General features: G+C 45.8%; 2 protein-coding genes across 3 annotated transcripts in view; one reads left to right on the forward strand and one right to left on the reverse strand.

The window, feature by feature from the left end:
- Nucleotides 1–20487, reverse strand: part of VPS35L (VPS35 endosomal protein sorting factor like) — a 143135-nt gene that overhangs the window by 52928 nt on the left and 69720 nt on the right. For both annotated transcript variants that reach the window (XM_084882709.1, XM_084882708.1), the window contains exons 15-17: nucleotides 9441–9487; nucleotides 9138–9249; nucleotides 8532–8648 (exon numbers count right to left, since the gene is read on the reverse strand). In XM_084882709.1, the coding sequence (XP_084738835.1) occupies nucleotides 8532–8648; nucleotides 9138–9249; nucleotides 9441–9487 (276 nt within the window). The remainder of the gene's footprint in view (nucleotides 1–8531; nucleotides 8649–9137; nucleotides 9250–9440; nucleotides 9488–20487) is intronic.
- Nucleotides 10267–11368, forward strand: GET3 (guided entry of tail-anchored proteins factor 3, ATPase). The gene is given in 7 exon segments (XM_084882762.1): nucleotides 10267–10390; nucleotides 10393–10470; nucleotides 10473–10622; nucleotides 10625–10713; nucleotides 10717–11031; nucleotides 11035–11130; nucleotides 11136–11368. Coding segments are annotated over 7 exon segments (1014 nt in total). The 5' UTR covers nucleotides 10267–10281; the 3' UTR covers nucleotides 11313–11368.

Consider the following 20487-nt stretch of genomic DNA (forward strand, 5'->3'; position numbering starts at 1 on the left):
ATCTGATAAAAGGGTTGACAAAGGCCAGGGTGACATTGATCCTGGTGGGGACAGGCTTGGGCGGCCCCTTTCTCTACACCCTCTGCTTTGCCTAATCTCTGATTCAGTTAAAGGGGGTGTACTGTAGCCACTCTCTGATGATTCCTAGAATTTTCCCTCTGCCAGGGCATATGACTCTGAGCTGCTGCTGGTCTCCAGCAGTATGGCAAGGAGGGAGGCAGACCAGCTGAAAATTAAAGCTTGTATTTGGTGGTAAGAGCCTCAAGCCCATCCCAGGGCGAGGACCTGGGCTTCAAGAGGTGTGTTTTAAGCTCTTATCCCTCCTGCCTTCATATCCTCCAGCTCCCCTGCCTCCATTTCTTTTAATTTCTCAGGTCTGCTCCATTCCTGTCCTCCCATCCCAGCCCAAACCCACAGCTGGGGAAGAGTTCTGTAAAAGCTGGTTTTGCACCTGTCCCTCTAACCCTTCCCAGCTATCCCCAAAATGTTGGTCCCCTGATTTCTAGATCCTTAATAAGCCAAGCCACCTTGTCTCCGTGGGTTTATTTTATTTATTCATTTATTTATTTATTTATTTTTGCAATCATGTCAGTGAGCTATTTAATTGGGTCTCTGTGCTTTTCAACCTTCCCCCCTCTGAATGAAAGCCAAGAAAAGGGGGGGGGGGGGGGAGAGGGAGAGTGGGAACTCCACCTAGGAGGTGAGATATGAAAAGCAGATCCTGCTCCCAAAGGATCTTTGCCTTGGACTTGGTGCTGGGGTTGGGGGAGCTAGGGAGGGATACTCCCCACTCCCACTCCCCTTTCTTTGTTCCTATCCTGAAATTAGGCACAGGGCTTCACAGGTTCTATTTCTTACCAAGAGCTCCTGCAGAGAACCCCAGTCCCTGTGTGAATGCCCCTGTGCTGTTGTGTTTTAATGGAATGTGTTTTCATTTAAAAACAACTTTGAATGGGGCGCTTTTTATTTCCTGTTTTAAAAATTGAAAAATTCTTACAGTATTTTTCAATACTGTACAGGGCTGTGGGGGTGGGGGTGTTGGTGCTGTAAGAGGGCACTCTGAGTGCATTTTGGCACTGGGATGGGACGGATGGGGTGAGAGGACCCCCACATCCCCCCCCCTTTTTTTTCTCCAATATTTAAGGAGTGTTTTTGTAGGTTTCAACAACAATCACAACTTGAATTTGTATCATGGGATGGGGAGGGAGTGGCTTAAAGGTGTCTGCCTAACCTAAAGACCAACTGTGGAAGTTTTGTTTTCCCTTTTTTTGTATAATAAAGGAAAGAAAGAAAGAAAGAAAGGAAGGAAGGAAGGAAGGAAGGAAGGAAGGAAGGAAGGAAGGAAGGAAGGAAGGAAGGAAGGAAGGAAGGAAGGAAGGAAGGAAGGAAAGAAAGAAAGAAAGAAAGAAAGAAAGAAAGAAAAGGAAAGGAAAGGAAAGGAAAGGAAGAAAGGAAGGAAGGAAGGAAGGAAGGAAGGAAGGAAGGAAGGAAGGAAGGAAGGAAGGAAGGAAGGAAGGAAGAGAAATGGAGGAGAACAAATGACTGGATATAGAGTTCAAAAACACGGATATAAGGTTTTTCAAGAATTTCCTAGAAAAGGCCGATAAATTTAACGAGACCCTTGAGGATATGAAAAAGGACCAACTAGAAATTAAACATACACTGACTGAAATAAAAAATATTATACAGAGACCCACCAGCAGACTAGAGGAACACAAGAATCAAGTCAAAGATTTGGAATACAAAGAGGCAAAGGACACTCTTCCAGAGAAGCAAGAAGAGAAAATAATCCAGAAAGTTGAAGATAGTATAAGAAGCCTCTGGGACAACTTTAAGCATACCAAAATCAGAATAATGGGGGTGCGAGAAGAGAGAGAGCAAGATACTGAAAACCTATTTGAAGAAATAATGACAGAAAACTTACCCCACCTGGTGAAACAAATAGCCTTACAAGTCCAGGAAGCGTACAGAACCCAAAACAAAAGGAATCCAAAGAGGACCACACCAAGACAAATCATAATTAAAATGCCAAGGGCAAAAGACAAAGAGAGAATCTTACAAGCAGCAAGAGAAAAACAGTTAGTTACCTACAAGGGAGCACCCATATGATTGTCAGATGAGTTTTCAACAGAAACTATGCAGGCCAGATGGGAGTGGCAAGAAATATTCAAAGTGATGAATAGCAAGAACCTATAACCAAGATTACTCTACCCAGCAAAGTTATCATTCAGAATTGAAGGTCAGATAAAGAGCTTCACAGATAAGAAAAAGCTAAAGGAGTTCATCACCACCAAACCAGGATTACATGAAATGCTGAAGGGTATTCTTTAAGAGGAAGAAGAAGAAAAAGGTAAAGAAAAAAATTATGAACAACAAATAGATATCTATCAACAAGTGAATCTAAAAGTCAAGTGAATTAAAAATCTGATGAACAGACTATACTGGTGAATATAAAAGAATCAAGGGCAAGGAAAGGGAGTGGACTGACAATTCTTTTTTTTTTTTTTAAATATATTTTATTGATTTTGTACAGAGAGGAAGGGAGAGAGACAGAGAGTTAGAAACATCGATGAGAGAGAGTCATCGATCAGCTGCCTCTTGCACACCCCCCACTGGGGATATGCCCGCAACCAAGGTACATGCCCTTGACCGGAATCGAACCCCGGGACCCTTCAGTCCCCAAGCCGACGCTCTATCCATTGAGCCAAACCGGTGGACTGACAATTCTTGTTGAGAAAACAGTGTGGGAAGAAATTGGACAAAAATCATACACCTATGGATGAGGACAGTGATGGCAGATAAGGGCAGATAGTGGGGTGGCAACCAGGTGGAGGGGAGCTATGTGGAAGAAAAGGAGAATCAATTGTAATAATCTGAACAATAAAGATTTATTATTTAAAAAATAAATAAATAAAAGAATGAGAGAAAACTTACCTAACCTGGTGAAGGGGAAAATGACACAAGTTCGGGAAGCATAGACAGTCCCAATAAACATTAGACTAGAGAGATCCAAGACACAGAATTAAAATGAAAAATGTTGGAGGATCCAAGATGGCTGCTCGGGTAGACACCTAGCCGCAGCAGCTCACAACAATTTCAATGGAATACAACTAAAATGTAGAGTGGACATTGCCCAGAGCTACAGGTAGTCGACTGACTGAAAACTCTACAATAGGAAGGAGGGAGAAAACCAGAAGGAAAATCAGAGGAGCTGAAAAAAAGCCTAAGGTACAGAGACATGCTGCGCGCTCGCACGTACGCGCGCGGAGAGGTCGCAGCCGGAGAGGAGGAGAGGGCTGGGTGCTGCCTGGCGTTCCCTAGCAGGAAGGAAATAGAACCCCCAGCCTGGGCTGAACCCCCGAACCGGCAGCGCTGAGCCCCAGCTATGGACCAGACCCTGGGGACCCAGGCTCCGGCAGGGGGAGACGGGGCTGTGAGGCGGAATTCCGGGGGATGGCGAAAGGCGGGGCCCCTGGAGTCGCGCGCACATGGCGTGCAGAGGACTGAATGTTGACTCTGATGCTGGATTACCCTAGCCGAAAGAAACAAAGCCTCAGGCAGTGGTGCTGAGCCTCAGTCCAGACCGCCCCGAACTCCAGATCTGGGCCAGTCCCTGGGGACCCAGGCTCGGGCAGGGGGAGACGGGGCTGTGAGGTGGAGTCCTGGGAGCTCAGCGAAAGGCCAAGCCCCCGGAGTCGCGCACACTGCGCGCAGAGGAGAGTCTGTTGACTCTGATCCTGGACTCCCCTAGTGGGAGGGAGAAAGAAAGCTCCAGTCTGGAGGAACGCGACGAGGAGCAGGAGCCCCTGCCGGACACCGACCAGCCGGGCGCCAGCAAGGAGTCGGGCGACGGGGCCCCCAGGGGGGGGGTGCCCCTGAGCCTTCGACTGCTGAGCGCGGGCAACGGAGCCAAGGACGGGGGCTGCTTCCTGGGCGGCGCTGACCCCAGTAACAGGCTGAAGCAGCGCAGGAGCCTGCGGAGAACAAAGGGGTGCCACAGGCCAACCTGCTGAGCTCCCAGGACAAGGAGGAAGAAACCAAAGAAGTTCTCAATGTGAAGAAATCAAGTGAGAGCAAATGATAGTAAAATTACTTAAGAAAGAATATAAAGAAGATCTTGAAAAATCAAAGACTAAGTCAGAACTCAACGCACCAGCCAACATTGCAACATAAATGCGTTGTTGTTTTTTTAAAAAAAGAAAAAAAAAGAGAAAAAAGGGACAGAATGTTGGAACAGCGGCGACCAGGCCTAGAGTGGCCAGGCACAAGGCAGTGGCAGCTGGGCCCGGAGAAGCAGTGGCCAGGCCCCAGAGCAGCAGCAGCCAGAACAAGAGCATCAACGGCCAGCACTGGAGCAGCCAGACCTGGGCAGTGGCAGCCAGGCCTGAGGCAGAGGCGGCCAAGCCCAGGGTGGCCAATCCAGGAAAATCCAGACACGGAGTGGCCGGGCCCGGAGAAGCCGGGCCCAGAGCAGCCGGGTTGGGAGCAGCCAGGCCCAGAACAGCAGTAGCCAAGCATGGAGCATCCAGGCTGGGAGCGGCCAGGCTCGGAGCAGCCGGGTCGGGTGCGGCCAGGCCCGGAGCAGTGGCTGCCAGGCTAGGAGCGGCCAGGCCCGGAGCAGCGACTGCCAGGCTGGGAGCGGCCAGGCCTGGAGCAGCCGGGTCTGGTGCGGCCAGGCCAGGAGCAGTGGCTGCCAGGCTGGGAGCGGCCAGGCCCGGAGCAGCAGCTGCCAGGCTGGGAGCGGCCAGGCCCGGAGCAGCCGGGTCTGGTGCGGCCAGGCCAGGAGCAGCGGCTGCCAGGCTGGGAGCGGCCAGGCCCGGAGCAGCTGGGTCTGGTGCGGCCAGGCCAGGAGCAGTGGCTGCCAGGCTGGGAGCGGCCAGGCCCGGAGCAGCAGCTGCCAGGCTGGGAGCGGCCAGGCCCGGAGCAGCAACTGCCAGGCTGGGAGTGGCCAGGCCCGGAGCAACCGGGTCGGGTGCGGCCAGGCCCGGAGCAGTGGCTGCCAGGCTGGGAGTGGCCAGGCCTGGACAAGCGGCTGCCAGGCTGGGAGCGGCCAGGCCCGGAGCAACCGGGTCGGGTTCGGCCAGGCCAGGAGCAGCAGCTGCCAGGCTGGGAGCGGCCAGGCCCGGAGCAGCAGCTGCCGGGCTGGGAGTGGCCAGGCCCGGAGCAGCCGGGTCTGGTGCGGCCAGGCCCGGAGCAGCAGCTGACAGGCTGGGAGCGGCCGGGACCGGAGCGGCCGGGACCGGAGCAACCGGGCCCAGAGCAGCCGGGTCGGGTGCGGCCAGGCCTGTAGCAGCAACAGCCAAGTCCAGAGCAACTAGGTCGGGAGCGGCAGTGACCAGACCCGGAGCAGCTGGTTGTGGAACGAACCAGAGCAACAGAGGCCAGACCCAGAGCAGCCAGGCCCGAAACAGCTCGCTCCTCGCCTGTCCCTGCCCACGGCTGCCTCTCAGACATGGCTGGAAACTTTTGCGGGAACTTGAGGGTCTGCTGAATCAAGTGATGAAGGCTTAGATCTGGATGTGTTGAGTTAGTATAGCGCTGGGGTGTTGATCTGTGAGTGCCTTGGGTGGGGCCTGGATGAGGCTGGTTGACCAATTTGGAAATGTCTTTTGTGTGAAATGTATCATTGGGCATGTGGAGGTATTATTGATATGAGAAAATGCTAAGTAACAGATTTACTATCTGAAAAGGGATTTACTATCGGGGAAAGGGAGGGAGGAAGAGACTGAACATAAACTGTGCACCTATGGATGAGGACAATGGGGGATGGGGAGGGGGCAGAGGGTGGGGTGGGAACCTGGTGGAGGGGGGAAGAAATGAGGAACCTTTGTAATAATATGAACAATAAAGATTGATTTAAAAAAAAAAAAAAGAATCAACCAATGAATGTATAAATACATGGAACAAAAAATAAATAAATAAATAAATAAATAAATAAATAAATAAATAAAATGAAAAATGTTAAATACAAAGAAAGGATCTTAAAGGCAGCAAGAGAGAGACTCAGAAAGTTGCCTACAAGGGAGTCCCCACTAGACTATCATCTGATTTCTCAACAGAAACACTTCAGACCAGAGGGAAGTGGAATGAAGTATTCAAAGTAATGCAAGCAAGGTCCCGAATCCACGACTATTCTATCCAGCAAGGCTACCATTCAAAATTAAAGGCAAAATAAAGACCTCCCCAAACAGGAAAAGACTAGAGGAGTACACTGTCACCAAACCAGCATTACAAGAAGTGTTACAGGGACTGCTATAAGAAGGAGAAATTCAGAGAGAGGAACATAGGCATAAAGAAAAAAAGGACAATAAATAAGTATCTATTGATATAACTTTAAATGTAAATGGGTTAAATGCTCCAATGAAAACAGTTAGGGTAGCTGAATGAATAAGAAAACATAACATAACATAACATAACATAACATAACATACATACATACATACATACATATATATATATATATATATATATATATATATATATGCTGTCTACAAAAGACTCACACAGACTGAGAGAGAAGGGATGGAGAAAAAATATTCCATGCAAATGAAAAGGGGAAAAAATTGGGGTAGCAATACTCATATTTGACCAAATAGACTTCAAAACAAAGCCCATAGCCTGAGACGCAGTTGGCTAAGCATCATCCATGCAATAGGACATTGTCAGTTCAATTCCCAGTCAAGGGCACATGCCGGAGTCACAGGCTTGATCCCCTGAGGATGTGTGTAGGAGGCAGCCTGATATTTTGTTCTTACATGGATGTTTCTCTATTTCTCTCCCTCTATCTCCCTTGCTCTCACTCTAAATATCAACAAATTAATCTTTTTTCCATATATACTTACATATCTTTTTATTTCAGAGAAGAAGGGAGAGGGAAAGAGAGATAGAAAGATTAATGATGAGAGAGAATCAGTGATTAGCTGTCTCCTGTACAACCCCCGCAGAGGATCAAGCCTGAAACCTGGGCATGCAGTCTGACGGGGAATTGAACTGTGACTTCCTGGTTCATAGGTCAACATTCAACCACTGGCATGCCAGCTTTGCAATAAACAAAGGCCATATCAAAAGACAAAAAAGGTAACTACATAACACTAAAGGGATCCATCCAATAAGAAAAATATAACCCTTATAAACACATGCACCCAAAATAAGAGCACCAAAATATATTTTTAAAAACTGTGTGGATTTTAATGGAGAAAGCGACAACAATATAGTCACAGAAGAGAACTTATTTTATTTTATTTTTTAATATATTTTATTGATTTTTCACAGAGAGGGATAGAGAGTTAGAAATACCGATGAGAGAGAACCATCGATCAGCTACTTTTTGCACACCCCCTACTGGGGATGTGCCCCCAACCAAGGTACATGTCCTTGACCGGAATCGAACCTGGGACCTTTCAGTCTGCAGGCCGACGCTCTATCCACTGAGCCAAACTGGTCCCAGCACAGAAGGGAACTTTAATACTACACTCACATCACTGGCTACATCTTCCAGACAAAAAAATCAACAAGGAAATAATATCCTACAGACTGCTTGCTGTATTTTGGCTGCTGTTTTCAAAGTCACAGGTCTTTAAAAGTTTCAAATATTTATAAATTTGCTCTTTTAGTGCATCTTGAGGCCTCAAGAATAAGACATAATTAGGGTAAAAATACCAGAGAAATATATCTTCAAAGCTATAGTTCTCCACTGTAGGCTAGCAATACAATCCCTTCCTCCCTTCCTTCCTTCCTTCCTTCCTTCCTTCCTTCCTTCCTTCCTTCCTTCCTTCCTTCCTTCCTCTCTTTCTTTTCTCTTTCTCCCCTCCCCTCCCCTCCCCTCCCCTCCCCTCCCCTCCCCTCCCCTCCCCTCCCCTCCCCTCCCCTCCCCTCCCCTCCCCTTCTCTCTCTCTCTCTCTCTCTCTCTCTCTCTCTCTCTCTCTCTTTCTCTCTCTCTTCACCTGAGGATATTTTCCCACTGATTTTTAGGGAGAATAGAAGAAGATCAAAAGACAGAGAGAAACATTAGTGTGAAAGAAACACATCAACTGGTTGCCTCCTGCACTGCACAAGCCCTGACCAGGGCCTGGGCCGGGGAGGAGCATGCAACCAAGATACGTGCCCTTGTCCGGAATTAAACCTGGGACCCTTTGGTTTTCTTTTCTTTCTTTTTCTTTTTTTAAAAATACATTTTTATTGATTTTTTACAGAGAGGAAGGGAGAGAGATAGATAGCTAGAAACGTCAATGAGAGAGAAACACCGACCAGCTGCCTCTTGCACAACCCCCACCAGGGATGTGCCCGCAACCAATGTACATGCCCCTGACAGGAATCGAACCTGGGACCTTTCAGTCCGCAGACTGACACTCTACCACTGAGCCAAACCGGTTTCGGCCCCTTTGGTTTTCTATCTGGGACCCTTTGGTTCTCTATCCACCGAGTCAAACCAGCTAGGGCAAGAAGTAGATTTCTTAAACAAATGAGGTACCTGAATATACCACATAACTTTGACAAAAAGCAACTGATCTAAGGTCAGAATGGTCACCCACCTGTGGATTCTTCAATTTAGTAATAACTCTCCAAGCTTCATTGAGAATCTGAAGTCGATCACCCTCAGGAGGATCAGCCAAGGCCAAGTTTAACCCCAGTGAGCGAAAAAGAAGATGCTAAGAAAAACACAAAAGCATTATGTTACTGGAGATTTTAAATCAGAACAACTGCAGGCTGTCACACTGAGCTCCCTCAGGGCTCATTTCCCATGGCCTTTCTGAATCCTACCACAGACCTCACAAGGTAGAGGGAGAAGGGCAAGCAAGGAGCCAGGCTTGTATGGTCTAACTGTGGCCTGATGTCCTGCTGGATGAGGCTTTTCATAAATAATGAGTAAAGATATATTTTTATAGAGACATAAGACCCAAGTCTTTTCTAAAAACTTCACATGAGCAAATTTTACAGATTTAGGGCTCCCAGGAGGACCAGATGCTCAGCAATTACACGTCCGACAATCCCGATCTCCACTCATCGTCCAGCTTGTTCTTCAGACAGAGCCTCCCTTGATCCTGTTGGCCAAGCTGCCCTGACCCCTGACTTTCCCCTCAGAGGTACTGAGGCAACCCTGCTGCCCATCCTCCAGCTGAGCGAAAGCCAGGCCATACCTTGGGGAAGCCAGCCTCACTGCACTCCTTGATCATGCCGATGAAATCGAGGGACCTGGTGGCGATGAACTCGGCTCGGAAAGCAGACATCACAGAATTCAACAGCAAGGCACTGCAAGACAATGCATACCCAATCACAGAGCCCTCTGAAGAAAGCTGCTTTAAAGTTAGGGCATATGTTGCCAGGAAAGATGACTGTCCTACCCATCTTGTGGCTCTCTTGCCCACATAAGCATGCCAAGCTCAAAAAAAGCAACCAACTCTATTTGCAACCTCATGCCTTATTAACTTTAAAACACTTACTTATTTCCTAGTTTCTTGCATCGCTCCATCATCTCGGTTAGCAGATTCTAAAAATAAAGTTTTTAAACAATAAAAATCATCACATGGGAGAATCTAAAGCAACACTTCTTACAAGAGATTTCTGAAACAGTACTCACCGCAAGCCTCCTGTGCATTCCCCAGTCTCCCTCCCAGTAGGGATGAGGAGGGGGAGAAAGTGCACCTTGTGGCATTTCACATGGGTGCAAATATAGTCTCATCAACTACCAACAGTGAGACCTTGGGTCAGTCAGTTGACTTCATTAGGCCTGGGCTTCCTCAGGCAGACGATAAAGGTGGTAGCACCGTCCCTGCAGGACTATTGCAGGAGGTGAGGGGCATACAGGACTATGACTCCCCACTGCCCTCCCCGCTCATGCGGTGCCAGTGGATTCTCAGTAAAACAAACACAGCCAGTGCCCAGTGCCCACCTTTCGCGGCTAGGGGCACTTAGCACCTATGCTCTCACCACTCACAACCACCTGAAGGCAAGCTCCTCTTCTCCCGTTTCACAGAGGAGAAAGCGTGCTGGCCCGGGGGACACAGCTAGCTGCATGGGCTGGAAGTGACATCCGTCTTTCATCAGAGGCCATGCTCTTCACCAAATTTCCTCTCCGCAAATTCTGAAGCATATTTTTTGCCCCAAATGAAAATTAATGCTTTACTAGTTGATGTACTATCAATAGCTCCAGAGCTACCTTAAGACAATTACATAACTTTAAAAAAGCGTCTGTTTTTAAAAACATCCATGGAAGAATTATTTGTCAGGTGGCAATTTGGGAAGGTTTTAAAAATCATATTGGAGACATGAGTCTGTTTCAAGATGGCGACAAAAGTGGCCCAGTGCGGGGTTGAAGTGGAGTTCGAGGATGCGCCTGATGTGGAGTTGTTGGAACCCATGCTTAGCAACAGCATCGAGCAGCACAGCCTTAAATGAGTTTCGTCAGGGGCAAAGATGGCATTGGCAAGACCACCTGCAGCTTCAGTCTAGCAGTCCAGTTATCCAAGGGGCGGGGAGTGTTCTTATCGTTTCCAGGGACCCAGCCCACAACATCTCCAATGCATTGGACCAGAAGTTCTTTAAGGTACCCACCAAGATCAAAGGCTATGACAACCTCCTTGCCATGGAAACTGACCCCAGCCTTGGAGTGGCAGACTGCCTGACTAGTTCTTCGAGGAGGACGCGTTAAGCATGGGCAAGATGATGATGCAGGAGGCCACGAGCGCCTTCCCAGGCATTGAAGAGGCCATCAGCTAAGCAGAGGTCATGAGGCTGGTGAAAGGCATGAACTTCTCAGTGGTGGTGTTTGACACAGTGCCCACAGGCCACACCCGGAGGCTGCTCAACTTCCCCACCATTGTGGAGTGGGACCTAAGCCACCTCATGCAGATCAAGAACCAGATCGGCCCCTTCATCTCACAGGTGTGCAACATGCTGGGCCTAGGGGATATGAAAGCAGACCAGCTGGCTTCCAAGCTGCAAGAGACGCTGCCTGTCATCCACTCTGTCAGCAAGCAGTTCAAGGATCCTACAGCTTTCATCTGTGTGCGCATCACTGAGTTCCTGTCTCTGTAGGAGACACAGCAGCTGATCCAAGAGCTGGCCAAATGCAAGACCGACACGAGAAACATCACTGTCAAGCAACTTGTCTTCCCAGCCCCTGAGAAGCCCTGCAGATGTGTGAGGCCCGCCATAAGGTCCAGGCCAAGTACCTGGCCCAGATGGAGGACCTGCATGAAGACTTCCACATTGTGAAGCTGCCTCTGCTTCCCCATGAGGTGCAGGGGGTAGACAAAGTCAACACGTTCTCTGTACTCATCCTGGAGCCCTACAAGCTGCCCAGCACCCAGTAGCACTGCTGCCAGCCCCAGCTGCCACCATTTCAGCCACTTTCTACTCCACCAGGGCAGTCTACACAAAGTCCTCCCATAGTACAGGGGAGGCCATTTGAGGTGGGAAGCGAGGAGGGGGTCTGTTCCCCCTGGTGGGGCTTAGGTGGCTGTAGCTACCCCTCACCTCTCCCCACCTCTCACTTCTCAATAAAATTATCTTAAACAACAACAACAAAAAGCAACACAAAAAAATCCTCATGTTGGAGAACCTAAAGCAACACTTATCCCCAAGTTTTTCCAGACAATGTCACCCCATGGACAAGAGCCCTACTGACAGGGGCACACACCATGCACAGGTGCTGGGCTAAGTACCTCTCATACCTTTCCCATTTCCTCTTCACAGCAGCCTTGTGATGCTCATATGAACTACCCCACCTCCCTTCCCTTCACAGCAAAGCAAGCCAGAGCTCAGAGAGACGGAGCCACCCGCTAGGTGGAAATGAGACTTGCATTTAAGTCTGGCCACAAAGTCCAAAAATGAAACAAGTCTTCTTCAGTGCAATGCCACCCTATCAAGGTGGCAGCTGACTGTGGAGGAACTGCTGGTACCACCACCCCCAAAACCTTGATTTTATTCATATTCCTGTCTCTCCCAACAAAAATCAGGCTGGGTTCAATTAGGGAATAAATTATGATACCACATTTATATGTTGAAACGCTAGCCCCAAATGTGATGGTGTATGGAGATCAAGTTTTTAAGGAGGTATTGAATATCACAAGGTCATAAGGGTGGGGTCCTAATCCAACAGAAGAGGAAGGGACCAGGAAGGCACACGGACAGGGAAAACTCTATGAGGACGTGTGAGAAGGTGGAGGTCTGTAAGCCAAGGGGGAAAGCCTCACCAGACACCAAGCCTGCTGGGCCCTTGATGCTGGACTTTAGCCTCCAGAACTGTGAGAAAGTAAGGTTCTGTGGTTGAAGCCTTCCAGTCTATACAGCAGCCTTCTGTGGTCAGAATGGCCACCTAACCCCAAAGTGCTGGCACTGGGAGGTGGAGGCTTTGAGCAGTGATCAGGCCATGAGGCTGAGCCCTCCTGAGTAGAATTAGTGTCCTTACAAACATGACCCAAGAAATCTTTGTCATCTCTGCCAGGTGGGACACAGGAATAACCAGGATGTGGACCCCCTCAGACACTTTCAGCCTCTTGACCATGGATTTCCTGGCCTCCAGAACTGAGAAATCTACATGTGTTGTTTATAGCCCACTCAACCTGTGGTACTTTGTGATTGCAGCCTAAACAGACTAGGCAAACTGATATAGGCCAAACAGTCATGGTGGTCTTATTCCCCCACCAATTGTAGGTCCCAAGGAAAGATTTCCTTGGTCTTAAACAGAAAACCAAGAAACCGGAGACTCCCATTTCTCTACCTCTGGAGGCAGCCATGTCTGGACATAATGCGGCTCCTCTACTATCTGGAGGCAGCAGAGCTGAGAGATGGACAGACCTGACTGGCCCAAAGCCTGCACTTGCTATTAAGGGAACACATGGAGTTGTTTTTGATGGGCCAGCTGGGTGTTTGTTCCTTGCAGCAAAAAAGCACTTCAGCAGAGGATAAAACAGGTGATACCACCAATGGCCTCCCCACTCGCAGAATATAGACATTTGAAATGTCATTCTGGAAGCTCAGTATCAAATTAGTTTTGTGCAAGGCTGAGCAAGACACAGAGTGGAATTATCAGAGATATCCCCAGCCCACACAGAAACCACTCACTGAGCAACGTCAATGGGCGAGCCACTGTCCTAGGCACTGGGGACAGGGAAGTGAGAAAGTCAGTCAGACAGAAACCCTTGGCTTATGTGGCATATTCTCTCAACTGCATGTGCACTTGTGTGCATCAGCAGCATATGGATAAAATATCTGGCCATTAAGACAAAACAAATGCTTAAAGTGTTCTCTTTTTATAAGACCTGAACACATTAAAAATGCATCCAATAATATAACTTTAAAAAAACAAAAGCTCTGTTGTCATAGAGCAGTGGTTCTCAACCTTCCTAATGCCACAACACTTTAATACAGCTCCTCATGTTGTGATGACCCCTAACCATAAAACTATTTTTGTTGCTACTTCATAACTATAATTTGCTACTGTTATGAATTGTAATGTAAATATCTGTGTTTTCCGATGGTCTTAGGTGACCCCTGTGAAAGGGTCGTTCGACCCCCAAAGGCTGGGAACCACTGTCATAGAGGAATACTCATAAGTGTCCAGGGAGCCAGCTGTTATGGAGCTCAGGCAGATCTGATGGAGGTTAATTTTTTTTTGTATCTGAAAGTAACAGGATTGATTATCTTTGGCAAGAACAAGGCGTACAACAGTTCAAACCAGACTGAGATCAAAACAAGCTTGTTGGCTGAGTAAAACCATTGAAAAACTTGCAAATCAGCACCCTAGTCTGCAAGACACACAGCAGAGCCATAGGATTTATTAGGCCCCTACATTTTCTTTATTGACATACTTAATTTATAAAAATTATAAAAATAAGAAATGATTATGGTCAAAAGTTCAAACAGTCCTGTTGTGCAGCAGGAACAAAGCAAATGCCCATCTCCCAACCTCTACGTCCCAGGACTCCCCAGTGCTGATACTATGATGTTCAGTATCATCTAAATCTTTGTCTGTGCCCTGGGAATATGTAGCTTTTGTTGTAAAACCACGAGGTTTAATATTTTTGTTGCTGTTTTATAAATGTGAATCGTAGTACACATTCTGGGCTGCAACTTGCCTTTTTTACTAAAGAATCTAGCACGGGCCTTGCTCCTCCCACATTAGTATACTACAAATCTATATCATTGTATTTAACTGGAGGCCAGGTGCACGAAATTCATGCACGGTGGGGGATGTCCCTCAGTCCGGTCTGCACCCTCTCCAATCTGGGACCCCTCTGGCGATGTCCGACTGATCAGGCCTAAACCAGCAGTCAGACGTCCCTCACACAATCCAGGAACACTAGCTCCTAACCTCTTGCCTGCCTGCCTGCCTGATTACCCCTACCTGCTTCTGCCTGCCAGCCTGATTGTACCCTAACTGCCCTCCCCTGCCAGCCTGATCACCCACAACTGCCATTCCCTGCTACAACCCGCCTCCTCCGCGTGAGGTGGCCATCTTGTGACAGCCATCTTGTGACAATGTGAAGGTGTGATGCCACCTAGGCTATTATTAGCATAGATGCCTGAGGAAACCATATCATAAATATAACACTGCTGTTCAAGTTGCCACTAATGGGTGGATTTTTATTTTATTTTTTTAGTTTTTTATTTTGGATCATTTACAGACTCATAAGAAATTGCAAAAATAGCAGAGGTCCTGGGTAATCATTATCCAGCTTTCCCCAGAGGCTACATCTCCCATGAATATAGTGTATTATTTAAGCCAGGACACTGACATTGCTGTAATAAGTTGATCAGACTGTTTCACCAGGGTTTGCATGCACTCATTATCTTGGGAGGAAGGTGTTGTCTGTGTGACATTTCATTCACATGGATTTGTAGAATCACTATTACATTGCAAATTTTAAGTATTTTTAAAGACTGTCTGCAGATGAGGATTATATATCCACTTGAAAAGCAGAGGTAACAAAAGTTAAGTCAGGACAGCACTGCACTTCTACATCAAAACTAATGCATAAGTAACCCAGACTGCTCACAAATGTGTGTTCTGCTTTTACTAAATAACCTTCCAACCCCCATGCTTATAAATACTGCTTCATGTAAAAGAGAACTAAAAAATATGCACATTATCTTTTTGTTTTTATTTTTCTAACTGAAGCAGAAATGTAAATGGGGGGGAAATCATGAACTAATCTTAACAGCTAATGCCCATTCCCCCGATTCAGAGTTAATATAGCTCAGTTCTCAAAAAAATAAATTACTTCAATGTGAATAAAATGAAATTATATATAGTAAGTACTAAGGAGAAATTTTTAATTTTTCATGTTATTCTCTTTCTCTTGAGATTTTTTTTCTTAATTTGAAAGAATGAAAAGAACACACTTGTGCGATATTCAGTCAGAATGGCTAAGCAGGAAGCTCTATGCCCAACTTCTCGCAAAACCACACAAAATTCCAACTAAATTATACAACAACCATCACTAAGAAGCATCTGAAGACGAGCTGAACAGAACTCCTATGACTAAGGATATACAGAAGAAGCCACAGAAAGACTGGGAGGAAGGGTAGAGCCGTGGGAAGGGCAGAGCCCACAGCCCAGGGAGATGGTTAAGAGTAGGGGTAGCTCAGCTGCGAAACCTCCTTTGACGACCCCTCCTTGTGAAGGGCAGGTCCCACCCCCACACCAAGTCCCAACCCAAAGCACCGGTGCCAGGAGAGAGTTCTCTCCACATCTGGCTGTGAAAATCAGTCAAAATTGTATATGAGAAAGACAAAGGGTTGCAGGAGACTGAGAAATGTACTTATAATGGGCCAACACACAAACTCGCCCACCCTAAGGCATGGACAGTAGTTCAGAAAGCACATGGGGCATACAGAGAGCATGAATTCACTAACTCCAGAGTGAGGGCAGGAGGGGCATAAGTCAGGGAACTCTCTCCGGGGGTGGACGCACTAGCAGCACCACTGTTCCTTTGCTTAGTTCTCCTTTCATCTCGCCAGCCAGGCACAGGCAGGGGCCAAATCTGTGTTCTCTGTTACCTTGCTAACAGCATGGTGGTTCACTAAGGCTCAACCCCAGCCAACTAGCTCATCTGACCAGCTTTGTGGGATTGGCCTCTACACAGCAGCTCATCTGCTAGTCTCAGCCATCCCTCACAGCCAGTCAATCTGAGGATCAAACCCACCCACAGAAGTGCCAACAGAAATCGAGGCCTGAGTACAATAGGAGGGTGCAAATAACCCACAAAAGGGACATCCCAGAACACCCAGTTCAGATAACCAGGGAGGCTGTGCCACCGAGCCCCACAAGACACCTTCTACATAAGGCAACTCTACCAAGACCTGGAGACATACAAAACCCTATCTAACACATACAAACGCAGGGAGGCAGCCAAAATGAGGAGACAAAGAAATACATCTCAAATGAAAGAACGGGACAAAAATCTAGAAAAAGAACAAAATAGAGATAAACAATCTACCATATACAGAGTTCAAACCCAACCCTGGTTATAAGGATGCTAATGAACTTATGGGAAGAATGGATGAACTCATTGAGAATTTCAGAGATAGAAATCATGCAAAAGGAAATAGAAACCATGAAAAAAGAACCAATAAAAAATAAAGATGACAATAACTGAAATGAAGAATGCACTAGAGGGAATCAACAACAAATTAAGTGAAGCAGAGGATCAAATCAGTGACCTGAAAGACACGACAATGGAAAACACCCAATTAGAACAGCAAAAAATTGAGAGATGCAAATCAAAACAACAATGCGGTACCATCTCACACCTGTCAGAATGGCCAATATCAACAAATCAACAAACGACAAGTGTTGGCGAGGTTGCGGAGAAAAAGGAACCCTCGTGCACTGCTGGTGGGAATGCAGACTGGTGCAACCACTGTGGAGAACAGTGTGGAGTTTCCTCAAAAAACTGAAAATGAAACTCCCATTTGACCCAGTAATCCCACTCCTAGGATTATATCCCAAGAAACTAGAAACACCAATCAGAAAGGATATATGCACCCCTATGTTCATAGCAGTACAATATACAATAGCCAGAATTTGGAAACAGCCTAGGTGCCTGTCAGCAAATGATTGGATCCGAAAACTATGGTACATCTACACAATGGAATACTATGCTGCCATAAAAATGAAGGAATTCTCATCATTTGCAGCAACCTGGATGGAATTGGAGAACATCATGCTGAGTGAAATAAGCCAATCAATGAAAGAGAAACATCACATGACCTCACTCATTTATGGATAATAAAGAACATTATAAACTGATGAACCAAAAGATAGATATAGAGACAGTAAAGCAACAGACTATCAAATTACAGTGGGGAGGGGAGGGAGATCTGGGGGAGATAATAGATCAACCGAAGGACTTGTATACATGCATATAAGTACAATCAATGGACATAAAACTCTGGGGAGTGAGGGTATGTATGGGAGGGAGGGAGGGGGGCAAAAAAACAAAATCAAAAAAAAAAAAAAAAAAGAACAGCAAAAAATTAAAATTAAAAAAAATTTTTTTTAAACGAAGAACAGTTTAAGACAATATCAAGAATACCAATATTCATATCATAGGAGAGTGAGCAAGGGATTAAAAGTTATTTGAAGAAATAATGACTAAAAACTCTCCTAAACCTGGAAAAAGAAATAAAATATATATGTAGGAAGCAGAGTCCCAAAGATGAATTCAAAGAGGCCCAAAACAAAACACAGCATAATTAAAATGCCATACATAAAAGACAAAGAGAGAATCTTAAAAGCAACAAGAGAAGAACAGTTAGTTACTGACAAGGGAGCTCCCATGAGACTGTCAACAGAAACCATGCAGACCAGAAGAGAATGGCAAGAAATATTCAAAGTAATAAAAAGCACAGATCTATAATCAAGATTACTCTACACGGCAAAGCTATCATTTAGAATTGAAGGACAAGAAAAAGCTAACGGAGTTCACCACTAATTCAGAATCGTAAAGTATGTTAAAAGCATTTCTTTAAGTAGAAAAAATAGATTAAAGAAATACGAGTAAAAATATATAAGCCCAGGTGATGTGGTTCAGTTTAGCATCATGAGCATGCACCAGGAGATTGTTAGTTTGATTCCTGGTCAGTGCACATGCCTGGGTTGTAGGCTCAATCTCCAGTAAGGGACATGAAGGTGGCAGCCGATTGATGTTTCTCTCTCATTGATGTTTTTATCTCTCTCCCTCTCCCTTCCTCTCTCTGAAATCAATAAAAACACATTTTAAAACATTTTATATTTAACATATACTGTATATGTTTTATGGAAAAAAAATTATATATATGAAAAAATTCACACTGACAAAGACACAGTAAAAGAAGTGGATCAATCAACTATAAAGCTAGTACAAAAGTAGAAAGATCATGTATAATCTCAACAATAAATCAAGGGACACACACACTAAAAAAGTAAAAAGAAAACAAACATAGAGAAGGTGAGTAAAAATAGTAGTGATTTTAAAATGTGCTCGAACTTAAGGGACCATCAACTTAAAGTAGACTGGCATGGAAATAGCTTGGCATATTTGAAGCACATGAAAATCACAAATCACAAATCTACAAGAGATAAAGAAAATAATCCAAACACAGCACAACAAAGAGTCATCAACACACAACAGAATAGAAAAGGAACAGAGAAGAACTATGATGATGATGAAGAAGAAGAAGAAGGAGGAGGAGGAGGAGGAGGAGGAGGAGGAGGAGGAGGAGGAGGAGGAAGGAAGGAAGAAGGAGGAAGAAGGAGGAAGAAGGAAGAAGGAGGAAGAAGAAGGAAGAAGGAGAAGAAGAAGAAGAAGGAAGAAGGAGGAGGAGGAGGAGGAGGAGGAGGAGGAGGAGGAGGAGCAGGAGGAGAAGGAGAGGAAGGAGGAGGAGGAGAGGAAGGAGGAGGAGGAGAGGAAGGAGGAGGAGGAGAGGAAGGAGGAGGAGGAGAGGAAGGAGGAGGAGGAGAGGAAGGAGGAGGAGGAGAGGAAGGAGGAGGAGGAGAGGAAGGAGGAGGAGGAGAAGAAGAAGGAAGGAAGAAGAAGGAAGAAAGAAGAAGGAAGGAAGGAAGAAGGAAGGAAGGAAGACGACAACGACGACAAAGGAAGAAGAAGGAAGAGGAAGAAGGAAGAGGAAGAAGGAAGAGGAAGAAGGAAGAGGAAGAAGGAAGAGGAAGAGGAAGAGGAAGAGGAAGAGGAAGAAGAAGAAGAAGAAGAAGAAGAAGAAGAAGAAGAAGTAGTAGTAGTAGTAGTAGTAGTAGTAGTAGTAGTAGTAGTAGAGGACCCAAATAAATAAAATCAGAAATGAAAGATAGGTGACAAACGAATATCAAGGGAATATCTGGAAATACTATGAATAAATGCCAACCAATTAGACAACCTGGAATAGATAAATTACTAGAAACATGCAATCTTCTAAGACTGAATCAAGAAGAAATAGAATAGATTGGTAACAACTAACAAAATTGGAGCAGTAATAAAAAACTCCCAACAAAGAAGTCCTGGCCTGATGGCTTCACAGGTGAATTTAACCGAACATTCAAAGAATTCATACCTATTAGTCTCTAACTATTTCAAACATTTAAAGAGAAAGGAAAACTTACTTTAGAAGATCAGCACTACCCTGATAACAAACCAGCTAATGACATTACAAAAAAAGAAAATTATTGGCCAATGTTCCTGATGAACATAGATGCAGAAATCCTCCACAAAATATAAGCAAGTCAAATCCATAAAATACACTAAAAAGATCACATGACCAAAACCGGTTTGGCAGACTGAAATGTCCCAGGCCCGATTCCGGTCAAGGGCATGTACATTGGTTGAGGGCACATCCCCAGCAGGGGGTGTGCAGGAGGCAGCTGGTTGATGTTTCTCTCTCATTGATGTTTCTAGCTCTCTATCCCTCTCCCTTCCTCTCTGTAAAAAAATCAATAAAATATATTTAAACAACAAAAAAAAGATCATATGCCATGACTAAGTAGGATTTACCGCAGTAATGCAAGGCGGTATAATAGTCACAAATCAATGAATGTGATACATCACATAAGCAAAATGAAGGATAATAGATTCAGAAAAAACATTTGACAAAATCCAGCAGCCATTTTTAATAAAAACTCTCAGCACAGCAGGAACAGAGGGCAACATGCCTCAACATAATAAAGGGTACTATAATACACCACAATCCATATCAGGCTCAAGGGTCAAAGCTAAAAAACGTTTTGCCTAAGATCAGGAACAAGACAAGGATGTCCACTTTCACAGTGACAGTGGCTGGGATGTGTCGGCAGAGAAGTTAGAGCTGTGTGTGTCTTAACAGATCCCGCCTTTATTAACACTAAAGGCCCGGTGTATGAAATTCCTGCACGGGGATGTGTGTCCCTCAGTCCAGCCTGGACCCTCTCCAATCTGGAACATCCCTCTCACAATTCAGGAATGCTGGTTCTCAACTGCTTGCCTGCTTGCCTTCCTGATTGCCCCTAACCACTTTTGCATGCCAGCCTGATCACCC

Source organism: Pipistrellus hanaki (assembly GCF_964339955.1).
Source record: "Pipistrellus hanaki genome assembly, chromosome: 4".
NCBI classification, from domain to species: Eukaryota; Metazoa; Chordata; class Mammalia; order Chiroptera; family Vespertilionidae; genus Pipistrellus; species Pipistrellus hanaki.